General features: G+C 30.2%; 1 protein-coding gene across 1 annotated transcript in view; it reads right to left on the reverse strand.

The window, feature by feature from the left end:
• Positions 1–5,746: 5,746 nt before the first annotated feature.
• Positions 5,747–14,876, reverse strand: part of LOC107169787 (uncharacterized) — a 97,644-nt gene continuing 88,514 nt past the window's right edge. Inside the window, exons 5-6 of the mRNA XM_089228587.1 lie at positions 12,306–12,537; positions 5,747–6,251 (exon numbers count right to left, since the gene is read on the reverse strand). Of these exons, the coding sequence (XP_089084713.1) occupies positions 6,187–6,251; positions 12,306–12,537 (297 nt within the window). The 3' untranslated portion in view covers positions 5,747–6,186. The remainder of the gene's footprint in view (positions 6,252–12,305; positions 12,538–14,876) is intronic.

The following is a 14,876-nucleotide window of genomic DNA, read 5'->3' on the forward strand; positions in this document are numbered from 1 at the left end:
AATATCGAACGAGATTCATCTCTTGTGTGGTGGACCAAAGTGTCCGGCAGCTACAAAGATTAAACTGAAATTGACCGTACGGTAAACCATGGTTGAATAAGTTATTTATTTGACCTACAGAGAACACAGGCACTGTTGACATTATACTACTAGACCGAGTAACTATGTAATGTAGCTCCGGCGATGTGTTGATCTCTCGTGTACACGTTCACTGCACATGCGCACTAGAATTTGTGAACATCATGTTCAACTGAGTATCTAGAATTGTACGAGTCGTATTTGGGAGGGAGAGCGCTAGCCAATCAAAATTTATAAATATCGTTATGCTGTAAAATAAAATAAAAAAATACATTTAACGTGCCATCATAAAATAATATTTATCAAAATGTATATTAAGAATCTACTAAATGTCTGTAATAATTAACTCCTGACTCGTCCACTGTTGGAAAACATGTAAAAATCATATCATCTGCTTAAAGTATTTTTATGAATATTTTATAATGCTAAACCAACGAGAAAATTATCCGAATCGATAAAATGTTGATAACATAATTTTTAGAAAATCATAGACTGTGCCTCATTGCTTCAGTCTCTGCAATCGTTATTCACAGATTTATAATTAACATTTATTGTATATAAGATTCCCAGTATTCGCTCTCCAGAGGCAAAGTTTTATGCGTGCCCGATAAGATAAGCTAGTCAACAAAATAAAGATACAAATTAAAATTCAATAAAATGCAAATTAAGACTATTTTAGCGACACTCTTATACCATGAATACATTTTTAGATTATCTTAAAATTTCGAAGGAGGGCTGCAGATCACTCAGACCCCACGAATAAGCTCCTTACTGCAATCTCTCTATCACAAGACCACATCAGCCACCCACGCCATGTCCAGATAATCCATCTACCAGAGACCAACACAAAGTGAATAATATAACCGATTAAATCTTATAGGAGAAGTGAAAAAAAATCCAATGAAAATTTTATTAAATTACATTTTAACTATAATTTGATACTTTCACATATTATAAAATGAATACAATACATACATATTAAATACACGATAATAATTGTGACACATTTGATATGCGATAAAATGTGTTGTTTATAATGTATAGTATATGTCATAGGTTGCATCCGAAAACCGCACACTTTTGATTTTGACCCGAAAAAGGTCAATAGACAAAAACCGCACACTTTTTCGGTCATTGTATAACAAAATACCCCAAACTTATAGTGGTTAAAACCGCACACTATTTTTAGTGCTAACTAACGGATTAGATAAGATAAGATTATAAGATATACTGCAATAATCATACTAACACGATTTAAGATTTTAGTCACCACTCGTTATTATTTTATTATATAGTCGGTCTTGTCTCTTGTGTATACAGTATATAGTATGTAGTAATATATAATATTAAATTTTTTAAATTTTTGATTGATTACATTTTTATAATTTTTACATTTTAGAATACTCGTGTATATGCATATTTTTATTTGAATACATTTTTACATTTTTAAATTTGAATATTTGTAAATACATTTTTTTTTTTTTGAATAAATTATTAAATGTATCTAATCTAGGTAAGTATAACCTTTTTGGGGTCGAAATAAAAAATGTGCGGTTTTTGGATACAACAATTTTAAAAATTGTGCGATTTTAACCTATTAAATGTGTGCGGTTTTAACCTACTAAAAATGTGCGGTTTTGTTCTGTACTTTATTAAAAGTGTGCGGTTTTAGGAGTCAACGATGTCATATTATGGCATGATTAAAAATCAGTAATAACTTACAGAAAAGTTTATTCTGAAACTTTAGTCTTATATCCAAAGCGGTGAGTCTTTTAATCGAATTTTTGTTTTTGGACATTTCCGAACTACTTCAGCCTATTTTGAGTTTAACAAGCGACTGAATTTTATATATCGTTATGACACGAATTTTTTAAGCGGCGTTTACCGAATCAATATTATTAATATCTTTGGTAGGTATACGACAATGTGCATCGATAAGCCTTACTACTAATATTCCAAACCCTAGGTCTATGATTGAACGAATTATAATACCACCACGGAAGCCTGTAATTTAATAATAATATCTCGTTTAATCAAATACTTTTCGTTCTCGTTTTGATATCGAACGAGATTTTTTCTTGCACTGTATATCAAGCAAACAGAATTAAACCATAATCGGCTGTGGTCGAATGAGAATCAATTAGCCGTACGGAGGACGTGAACACTCAGACACACGTATATATAGGTGGGTATAATACGATAGACGCCTTACTATAAGTACAACATTTCGTGTGTTATTAAATACTGTGAATATGGTTACCACAGACTGTCGACCAAAATATGAACATGGTATTCAGAAACTGCTGGAAATGCACCAATTATGTCATCATCATATATAATATAGCGTCAGCGCGTTGTCGATTCGAATTGACCTTTTTTGGTACCTGTCAATACCTAATTGACCACATTTTAATTGGGGTCACAATCAAAGTGGTTATATTACGTAAACATCACGAAACACGATACCTAGGGTCCACGAGCACATATTTTCATTCATCTACCTATATACCAAGACATGGAGGTTAATTCTCTAACCACGTTCACCCCTGTTTTATGTATAATATGACATTGAATAATAAAAATAATGCTTTTAAATTTTTAAATACATGAATGGATCATAGTAACTTCAAACACTGATTTATTATGATGTATTTGAAATATTCAAAAATATCATAATTTGATTAAACTTACCTAAGAGTACTTGAATAAACTGATCCATGGTGAATTTATGATTTGGGTACCATGGAATAATATGACATTGAAAAACGTCCATGTAAGTCGAACCCTTTTAAAAACCACTGGATAAATCAGTGTTAGCATGATGGTTTGCCGTAAAATCTCTCGTTGGTAAATAATATTATGTATTACACCGATCGTTATTTTAACAGGTGTACTATTGGATCGCTTAAACTACGAACGTCTCCTACCAAAACCAATAAATGTGCGGAAATAGTAATAACTTATAATAAACAAGCGCTGTAACGAGGTAGGGGATACCTTTTTGCGATATTAGTCGTCCTTTTGGAAAAGATTTGTATTCCTTATCATATGGATATGATTCCCGTATCTGAGCATTTGATCACTTGTATGTGAAGTTTTTATCAATAAAAAACTAACACGTTTGGTTTGAAAATTTAGAAAAATTAGTTTAAAAAAATATATTTAAAATAGTATTTTATCAAATTGAAAGATGACTGTTAAAAGTTTTGAATCAATTAGTTTACTAGAGTGACACTACCAAACTGTCTATCGTGTGTAATTTCAATAATAAGTAAAAATTTGGGCAATGTCGAATAAACATATTAAGTGTGAATATTTTTTGTTGGTCAATTCACAGCAAGTATATAATTTATTTACAGAGTATAACAAATGTTACAAAACATTTTAAAATTAACATTCATCGATAAATGACTTTGATCGTGTAGTTATACGTGAAATGGGATATCGGGATACGCGTACAATTCTTATTAAACATGTACACAAAAATTCTAATACTATATAGGTCATGAGTAAAAAACACACTTAAAAATTAATAATTATTGTTGTTGTTCAACGCGCACCGTCATAAAGCATATTACTATTATTTTATACACATACGTTATAATAAAAAATATGTATTTACGCACTGAGAATTGCATTGTAGGTATAACTACTATTACATTCAAAGAGTTATGAGAACCTTTTCTATTGTCCAACTGCCTCCACCTATTACGCCACCGTTTTCATATTTTCGAGCTTCGTACCAAACACATTTTATCTAGGTACGTAAATCATATTTTTATAGTTTATATTATTAAGATGGTTCAATATAATAGCGCCGTTATAATAATTATGCATTTAAAGATGGACAAAATACAGTATAATGTTCAAGCAATTACTCAAAAAACTATTATGGTGCGCAGAACTCGCAAACGTAATAATATTTCAGCCCAACATTTTTAGTAACCCGTTTAGTCAAACAGTACGAAAATAAATCATCACGATTTTATATTAGAATATCACAAAACTAAGCGTATAATAATATATACATATTGTTTTTAATTATATTTCTTGCCGAATCCTAGTTGAATTTATTCATTTAGTTTTCAATTTTAGGCGTCTTATAGTATCACATTTGTCACATTATTTCGAGTATATTTTGATAAAATACATAACATTTATGCGAATTATATTCGTACACTAACGGATTAGTTTTAAATTATAATAAATTTTCGTATACGTATGATATTTCTACTCGACTATTCGTTTATTTTGTGAGTAAAAATACCACTAATAACTCGTTTCAAATATTAGTATAACATTATTTATTGTTGATATTATTATTAGAATAAATGATTTTGTTAATTTAATTAAAATATTCATAACTTACGGTTTAAATAATAATAATTATTATTTATTACAATCCGAGATGTAATTAATGTATAGCAGAATGTTGAAGTTTATTTTATAATTTATTGGTATAACACCAAAACCAAAAGATACTTACTTTTTAAAAATCAACATGCAGTTTATTTCATCTTTAAAATTTCAACGTTTTACTGAATTCTATAAGTAAAAAAATCTTATTCGAAACAGTATTTGTTAATTTTCTAGAAAAAAATCTACTAATAAATTATAAGATTTCACTGTCACCTTAGTCAATATGTATTAGAGCTCTGTTAATTACATAATTATAATCAATTTTCATTTCAAAACTAATAAAATAAAATTAACGTTTATACTTTAATGAATTTAATATGCCCACCTATATTGAAGTTGTAATACAAATATTGAGATACTGAATAAAAATCGATTAAGTTAAATACAGCAGTTTACATTGTTCACAAAAATAAATTTAACATTTAAACTAATATATATATTTTAATCGATTATTAATTATTGCTCAACAAATTAAACAACATAGTCATTTAAATTTGAAATCGAAATTACGAAAAACAAAATGTATCATATTTTAAACATTAGTAATCATACTTATGTGTAATGCTTTTTCTTTTTTTCGTTCATTGGTAATTTACTAAAAAATTTCATAAATTAACAAAAAAATGTTTAGTCTATTTAAGAACATTAAGAAATCATAATAAGGATGATAAACATTCGATAATAATAACGACAAATATTTATACTCTTATTAATGGCAGCCGGCAGTTAAGTTTATACCCTTAAATAATTTATAGGTACCTACATGTTTTCGAAAGTGACACGTAAGTACACAAACATAATATTATTTATGTACAAATTATATTAATTTATTAATTTATTATTTTCTTGCTTCATCCTCAAAAATCTTACACATGCTATAAAATTATTTTAGTACCTGTGTCAATAACTTCCAAATTAAAATAATCGATTTGTTTTAAAACTTGGTATTTGTAAGTTTTATAGAAATTAAACTTTGTCAGTAACTTTGTCAAACAAAACTTTGAGTACATTTGTATCACCTACGAGTGCATAAATAAAACAAAATAAGCCAAAAGTTTTTGAAATGCGTGTAATTCTCTTGTATGAAAAAATAAAACGTTGATAACAATAAAATATTATATTTCTTTCAGTGATACACAAACGACAGTAATCTACGCAAGGATGTACCTAAATTGACTATCCAGAGCACCGTCTTATCGTAAGAAGAATAACACAACAACAATAACAACACAATATGATTATAATATGATTATATATGCACCGATGGTTTATTCAATACAAACATTAAATCATAACAAACAGCATTGGAATCTTCTCTGAAGTTTATATTAACTAAGTAATTTTTGGCTTCGATTATTCAAAATTCGAAGAGATAATTTATATAATAATATGTATTATTAATTAGTGTACATTTTTTAAATGGATATATATTATATTATACAATTTAATAATATTAATAAAGTCATAAAAATGTAACTTTATAATAACCGATATAATAGTCTATGGTTTATTTTTTTTTCTAAAATCTTTCTATATATACAACATAATACATAAATATTTATACGAAGATAGTTTTTGGATTCCAAAATAACGCGTCTTAAAAATGTTATAAATTTACATAAAACGAAAATCAACGAAATCACTAATGCGGTCGTTTATTTTGTATTCAGGTTTTGGATTTTTATATGGTTATCTCATCCATGCGCTGACCAATATCACAATCAATAAAAAATAAGAAGACGTGTGTGATGCACCTGAAACAAAAAAAAAAAAAAAACATAATAACATTTAACTCGATCGATCAAGTATAACACTGCAACAATCGTAAAATAATTATCATATTGTATTTAATAATCACATCAGAAATCAGTTGTTTTCGCAATGCATATTAATATCGATTACATGAAAAATAACGGATTTTTAAATATCGCTATTAAATAACGTTCCATGCAGTACTTAAGCTATGGTCTGCACTAAGTTTTAATTCCACAACGTACCGTGTCGTTTTGCTAACTTCAGTATGTATTTAATCGTGAGTGGCCGGGATGGTGTTAAGCGCATTACAAGAGTCGAAAATATATACGGTTTTTTTCATCTTTAAATGTGATTAAAATTCAAAATCTTTAATTATAGAAAGGATTATAGAAGCGGTGACACAAAGATCGAGATTGTGGATATGGTAAGCATACGGTAGTAATTGCCGGTACCTCGTGTACTGGCACTATGCTGATATGAAACTGAACTGTAATGGGCATCAAATACTAGGTATATTTTAATTTCAAAAAGATTTATCCAATCAGATCGTCGCGTTTATTTTCAGCGATTACATCATATGATATTATTATATACAATATCACATAATTTCCATTTTTAGGCTACATATTTATGATTATTATATAATTTCTCATAAAACTAATGTTAAAACTTGGAAACAAAACTATTTATTGTAAATGTAAACAGAGGTATAAAATACTTGTGTCAAAATGATTTTAAATCAATATAATAGTATATTGTTATATGTTTAACTATAGGTAACTACTTAAATAAATAATTAGTTTAAAATTATCCATTGCTGTAGTTGTAGTTATTTTTTTGTAACTGCATTATGTTACTGATACAATATTTTTAGGATATTGTACATAATGTAATTTATAGTAAAATAATAAAAATAAAAATAAAAATACAACTACTTTAATAAATTAAAAACCTAAAATGTAAATATAAATTTAAATTTAGAATAAAATAAATATTGAGTTTATACTTATGGTAATAAAAATTAATGAGAAAATTTAAAATTTATAAATTCCAAATTATTTTTTAAAGATAATAATATTAAATACTTTCTATCATTTTTTCAATCTTCATTTTTCTTTTTTAATTTTCCAATCAACAAATTTCTTTCATCTCTATAATAATAATTCTAAATTATTTACCAATTTATATTAAAAAACCTGTTAGCCGTTCAGAACTGTAATTAAAATTATTTTGAACATAATAAGAAGAAAACAGGTCTAGAGACATCAAAAAGAGTGGAACGTTTTATTTATTCAATTATTGTACATTATTATGAGGTGATTTTTATTATCAAGAAATTTATTTTATCATTATAATAGTCATTCTTACTTATTGACCTGTTTATATATAAAAAATTCCTTAGCCTTTAAAAACTGTAATTTAAGTTATTTTTAACACAAAAAGATCTTAGGCCTAGAGACGTAAAAAAGAATGAAACGTTATATTTATTTAATTAATGTACCTTATTATGACATAGCTAATATTAAGAAATGTATTTTATAATTTTAACAATCATTCTAACTTGTTCAATCATTTATATATATATATATATATATATATATATATAAAACGTGTTATCCTTTAAAAACTGCAGTTACATTTAAAAAAAAAATATTTTTAGTAAAAGCTCTCACGTCTATATACATAAAGAGTGAAACATTTTATTTATTAAATTCGAATATTTTATTTGCATATTGCGTATAGAAATATTTCAAACATTGAGGCTTTAACAAAACCAATTCTTTTTTCCCGAGGTTTTGTTGGATTAAAGTTTTTATTCATTTTAATTTAACCATAAAAAGTCATCTTCTAAAGGAATTGTTGTAGTTATCATTTTCCCTTTTTCCCCGTTAACTCGTTTATAATGTACATTTATTAAAAATAATTGGTTTTAGGACGTATATTTTTTGCGAATCGCACTTGACAAGCATGACAAAATCCTGAACATATTTTGCAATAATATCTTTGTGTGGTACAAAACGAAAAGAAAGAAAACATTTACAGGTAACGATTTTGATTATACTACAATTACACACATAACGTAAGACATAAAGGTAGTTATAATAATATATTAATATGTGTATGATGAATATTATTTTCAATCTACCATCAACAACTACATCATTTGTTTAACTAATGTTTCTCTTCTTATCCATCGTCAACCAGATATTTTACGTATCAAACTTTTGATCATATAATATGCAAACTACGTAATTATTATATTTTTTGGTTTACAATACATAAACTTTCGTGCAAGTTTATCATGCCACTGAAAAAAAATGTTATAAATAAAAATAACAATATGTGAACTTTAATGTCGAACTCGGTGCGATTATGATAACATTGAAAGTAAAATGCTATAATATAATATTTATACCTATATATACTTGATTGGAATGTAATGTGTTATGCTAGTGGTCAAATTAACAACTCCGTAATAATTAGGTATAACATTTTTCACATAAAAAAAAAAAATATTTAGTTTTGCGTATAGAAACACTGCTTTGATTATCCTTTCGTTATTTTTAATTATTATATTGGGTATACTAATTAGTATACGTACTATACTATATTGACCATTTAGAAATTCGGATATGCTATACCAACATGGTTGACTTGCTTCTTAACATTTTTACTCATACAATAATAGGTATTGTTTCTTTTCCCGCTTTTCAAGTTATTTTTACTCATACTGTATTGCTTGCGACTCTCTTATCGCCGACCACATCCGATTCAATATGCCAATGGAATAAAATATAAACTTTCAAACGAAAAGTTACAATATGTGAACTATATCAATGGACGGTTACGATAATAAAATAAACTCCGAAAGTAAAATTACATTTAATATTTACGCTGGATTAAATATTTTAATGTTTGACGCGTGCGGCCGAATTAATAACAGCAGCTGTGCGAAATGATTACGTTTTCATATGAAAAAAAGCACAAAAAATGTAGTTTTGCATCAAGAAACACTGCTGTAATTATCCTTATTATAATAATAAAAATATACACTTGTTTAAATAATAAAGCACATATGTATAATATGCATGTGTATGTAGGTATATATATAAATATGGGTTTGGAAGTTCCGACGAATATGCAAATGTCAGAATGGCATATTATACATATTTATATATTATGAATATGTATGTGTGACACGTTTTATGTTGCTACTGCAGTGGTGGTGGTTTAAGATTGTAAGAGAAATCATTTTTACCTTTTTATTTGCACCACCAACTTTTGCAGCTTGTGCATGTGTATTATGGTCGTGGTGAAAATAAAAATATATATCATTGTGAAACAATAAAATAGCTATAGTGTATTATACCTATATATATAAACAGATAGAGTGTTTCAGACTGTTACGGACGATAGGTTTTTGTCAATATAAAATACGTCGACGTCGTCGTGTTTTATACATTATCTCCGTGGGTACGATTCTACTATACACTATACCTGGGTATGTATAAAACTTACATAAAACACATGTGGGGAGTCATACGCGTCAAATGAGTATAGGTTTCGAAACGTTTTGGCGAAATGATGTTGCACATTTATTGTCTTTTTTTTTTCTTAATACGAAACGCGTTTTCTGCACGATATTTTATTAGTAGACACGTCGAAAGTGTCGTTAGACTTAAAAAGAAAAAGAAAAGAAAAGTGATGGAAAAAACCACACGAAATAAATGGCGATTATTACGCGTGCGTGTCGTTGCACACCATCACGTCGTTGCTACCTATACGTATTTATCTAGTTACATTACATACATATATTATATCATCCACATTAGGATTTTGTTTTTCCATTATTTCCTCCGTGGTTTCCCTGAAAATAACCCTTATGTTATTTCGTTTGACGTATATCCACGCGGCGTTGGGTCTGATAATTTTATATACTCCCGCAGGGATCGATTTTCGCAGTAAACGGCTATACGTAACGTAACTATACGTAACTATATATACTTTGGATAGGTATAGGTACCTGACACTCGGATATAATATTATGTATGCGCTCGAAGGTGGAAAAAAACTGCAAATTCTGCAGGATTATTTTTTGGGGGCTTTTCTCCATTGGGGTGTTTTTATATTTAAGAGAGGCCGTCACGATGAATCATTGCACTCTGAAAACGATTCTGCACAGAACCCGGTTTATCGCCTATTTGACGTTTCGTCGATTATTTTATCTATAAAGCGGTAGGTATACTGTGGTAAGGTTAAACGTATATAAAACACCACGTGAAATGTTCAATACATTATGTATTTAAAGCTCGCCAAGATTGAAAAGTGTTTTCAGCCCGTTCCGAGTGTGTGAAGGTGTAAAAAAAAGAAAAGAAACCTGTTGCTTATATCCGGCGTATGTAAACCGCTGGTTGGAGGATTTTCAAACACAATAAAACGTCTTCGTCTAAAAGGCCGTAAGGTATAAATATATTATTATCTGAGCGTGTGGCAAATACAAGGTGGTTCACAGATTTTTCCCGATTTCCCTTTTATAACACAATGCGAGGGAAATCACGATAATATACACAGTACACACTATATTTATTACTACCCACTACGAGTGGTTTCGCGTAGTACGCAGTATATTTCCCGCACTGCTTATATTGATTGTATTATAGTGCGCAGAGATGGTAAGTGACATTTTATAAAATTTTCAGAGCATGCATTTGAAATTGTTTACCCTCGTAAAGTACAGTGTTTATTTCAAAACTACGTTATCTAGTGAATTAAATATTAATCATACATGCACCAAATATGTACGTATATATAGTATCAAATAACAACATGGAAGCGACTGCTGATTAAGACACTGTACATCTCTAAAACATCAAGCTGCAAAGTTTAAGATAGTCTATCTTAAATAGTGGTATGAGGTATAGGAGTTATCTGACTCTTAAGTTATAAATTGTGTCTGTAATATTTAAGGATGTTGGCCACGTACGTAATCTATGATAACGTAATTATAAAACTATGGACTATAATTTAATCATAACATCCTATGTTACGAAATAATAAAAACGCAGTCAATCCGTTGATCACGGGCACCGTTCTCTTTTTTACCCCCATCTTTCTCAAGACCATGTTTAAGGCCACGTATTACCAGGTTTTACCTGATCACACAGTTTCTATAAGTTCTGATATATCAACCAAAATATATAAAATTATATCATACAACGTTTAACTAATATCAGAAAGAAATTTTACTCATCACACCTGTGCACTACAGATTTTATACTCTCGGACTACTCTCAGTGGTGGACTGCAACCACGGGACAACCACCCTAGCAGTTATCGTCAGAACAACGGTGAAAGTCGAGTGAGGTCACCGCCTCCCGCGATGACGGAATTTGCTGAGATAACTCTGGCAGCGGCGGTTGTGATGGGAGGGGGGGACGATGTCGCGCAGTTTTCGATTAGAGCAAAGTACGTATTCCTTTAGAATAGGTCGGCGATGTCGTTGTGTTACGGAGATGTCGGCCGAATTGCTGTGTGATATATGCGATAGCAGCAGCTCGCAAACACACGCACGCAAGTGCGGTATATTATACGTATTATGTTATATATATGTATAGTATAAAACAGACCATCGAGCAAATAAATTGCCTTCCACACGACTGGAGACCATTACATCACAACGACGCGAAGAATGTGGCCTTAATCCCCCGTAAACCCATTTTACACTACATTTTTCACCCGCTCGCTGGTCGAGAAAGTCTATGTGTGTATGTGTGGTTGTGTATATAAAGTATACACAGTCTCCTCCCTCATTTCCTTGCTATTCCTGCTTTCATAGACCGACAGATTTTTCTTGGCGCGCAGATTTTTATTTTCCCTTCCCCGACCCGGATTCCTACCCGGGAGACCGCGTCCACGCCACCGAGACCAATCGACAATGGGCATTATACAATGTTTAGTAGCAACAAAAATATCAATCAAATAATCGGACGACGTTTTAATAATATTTTATACGTGTGTATGTATGCATTGTGCGCGCGTGTCGTTAAATTTACCTGTAGACGAAAACGTGCCCAGAATCGAAGCCAAGCGAGGTTTCTCCTCGTCCAGCACCGTCTCGGCCGACGTTTTGAACACTCCGTACAGCTCAGCCACGCACCGGATACGCATCTTGCCCACTTTGAAACTGTTCACCTCCAGCTTAAGTCCCACCGTGTTCGTCGACCGCCACGCGTCGTCTGATGCCGCCAGACCGGACGATGAAGACCGGCCGTAACTCGAATTCATCTGTAACCACATCACACCGCACATAACCGTAATGTTTATCATGGTATAATAATAACTAATAATAATAATAATAATAATTTAAACGTCGATGTTATTTATTATGGCGTGTACGTTATCCATTAATAATTATATTATATACAGGTGCGGAATGTGTGATTATATCACGTGCCCGCCAATCGATCATCGATAGATGCCTACACGTCGCTGTGGCTGTCATTCGCGGTACTATTAATTACATGTCGGCGCTGTAATTATAACGCCACGTATCGTCTATAATATTACTACGGTGCCATAATATCGTGCTAGTCATAATACCACGTAATTGGTGTAACGGATACTTCCGTACACTGTAGGAAATATCATATCTTATACCACAGTGGTACGTGTTATTTGTGGCAGACAATAACACTGCTATTACTGTGTTTATGACTACCTAAGAATAGGTTTTATTATTTTTTTTTTTTCGTTTGATTCAAAATTCATGTTAACATTATACATTTATACACAGAGAAACAACCGTACTACAACAATTCGTATATCGTTCTATAGTCTATACGATACTGTACGCATCGCTAATAAATATAATCTATATATTTACTTAACCTAGCCACAAAATTGATATTCACTAACAAAACTCTAGGAAATATATATAATTTCGAATTATTAAAGTGTTCCTACGTCGACAAAAATAAAAAAACATTACATAACGGATTGAGTAGGAAAAAAATAACCACTGACGGAATCCGATACTCGATGCGATATCATATCGTGGACCACTTGTTGTCGAGATTATTATTTTTTTCCGTATTCTCGTGGTCCGAGTATGCATGTCCTTCTATATCATACTAGTTACGACCTAAATATAATAATAGCATCTTCGAGTATCGCGTATGATATTATACACGTACAGGTATGAAATGTTGTCGTAGTGTTCTCGGCGTCGAACGCGGTCCCCGCGAGAGAGATATGGGTTTTCATATAAATTCTCCGATATCAAAAACAATTTAAATGGCTAACAAATTATTTATGGTCAGAACGACGTAAAAAAAAAACGAAATTCATACATTCACAATATTACAATATATTACTTTGACTCGTTTATTGCCCTCTTGGTACTCGAACGGGTTTCAAATGCACGTGCGTTTTGACGTTTATGGCGGACATTTGTTTATATATACATATATATATATATGCATATAAGATACTGCGTGTTCAGACATATTTCACGGTCGGGTCTATATACTTTTCACATTGATATCGGATGCTGAATTTATAAAGTAAGTTCTTATCTGCAATTTAATTTGAACTTTTGCTCTTTTAATGCCACGGAGGCGTTCAAAAATGTCGCGTCACTTTATACTGCTGTATTGTTTATTAACCGGGTCCGTTTAAAAAAATAATAAAAGCGCTAATAACAATCGATATGTCTGCTCAGGAAACCGACAAAGTTTTAACGATATTTCTTTTCTTTTGTGTATCTGATATTATTATTATATATAGGTGCATTGCAAACGAATTTTCGTTCAGTTCATGGGCAATTGTGTTTTATTAGCTCCGTTAATTTGTTTATTGAGTACACTTAAAATTTGCTACAACTGATAAATGCTCGTGACTAAAGTATAAGTTTTTATAAATGAATGAACGCATTCGTGGTATTTTTGGATACATTAATGATATATTTTACGCATTATTATTATTCATTTTAAATTTGATTTCACGCTTGTCGCACTGGTGAGGGGATTGGAAAATATTACTAAAAATAAAACCTCGGGAGTATAATAACTGATTATTAGAAACTAATATTATAATAAAAGTACTAGAAAACCCGATATATTATCTGGCTTCATTACACAAATACAGTGAAACTTCCATACAATAAAGTCACATGGCGAACAGAAATAAATTCGTAATATAGAAGAATTTGTTAAATAGAATTTACGCATGAATAACAATGATCTTCATCGTTCTTAAAAATAATCCATTAAACAGAAAATGTTGTTTATAAAAAGTTCGTTGTATAGAAGTTTCACTAGAAGGAACCGGCTTTATATTTTTCACTATGCTACATGATGATAATTTATTTTTTAAATTATTTGAATGCAGATTGCAGATAAAATACACAATATCCGTAATTGAAATGTGTTTTTTAATGATCTCTCGTCGATTCCCTTTGATGTTTAGATAATATTATCTAACAGAATCGTACCTAATAAGCAATGACATTGTTGTAAATCAATAAAAAAGATATATTTTCCCATCATCCAATATTATATCTTGAAATAACATATTATTATTTACATTGAAACCATTAGAGACAATATAATAGCGAATAATAATAA

This window comes from Diuraphis noxia, unplaced genomic scaffold, assembly GCF_037042655.1.
Source record: "Diuraphis noxia isolate RWA-SAM2 unplaced genomic scaffold, SU_Dnox_SAM2 contig0005, whole genome shotgun sequence".
In the NCBI taxonomy this organism is placed as follows: domain Eukaryota; kingdom Metazoa; phylum Arthropoda; class Insecta; order Hemiptera; family Aphididae; genus Diuraphis; species Diuraphis noxia.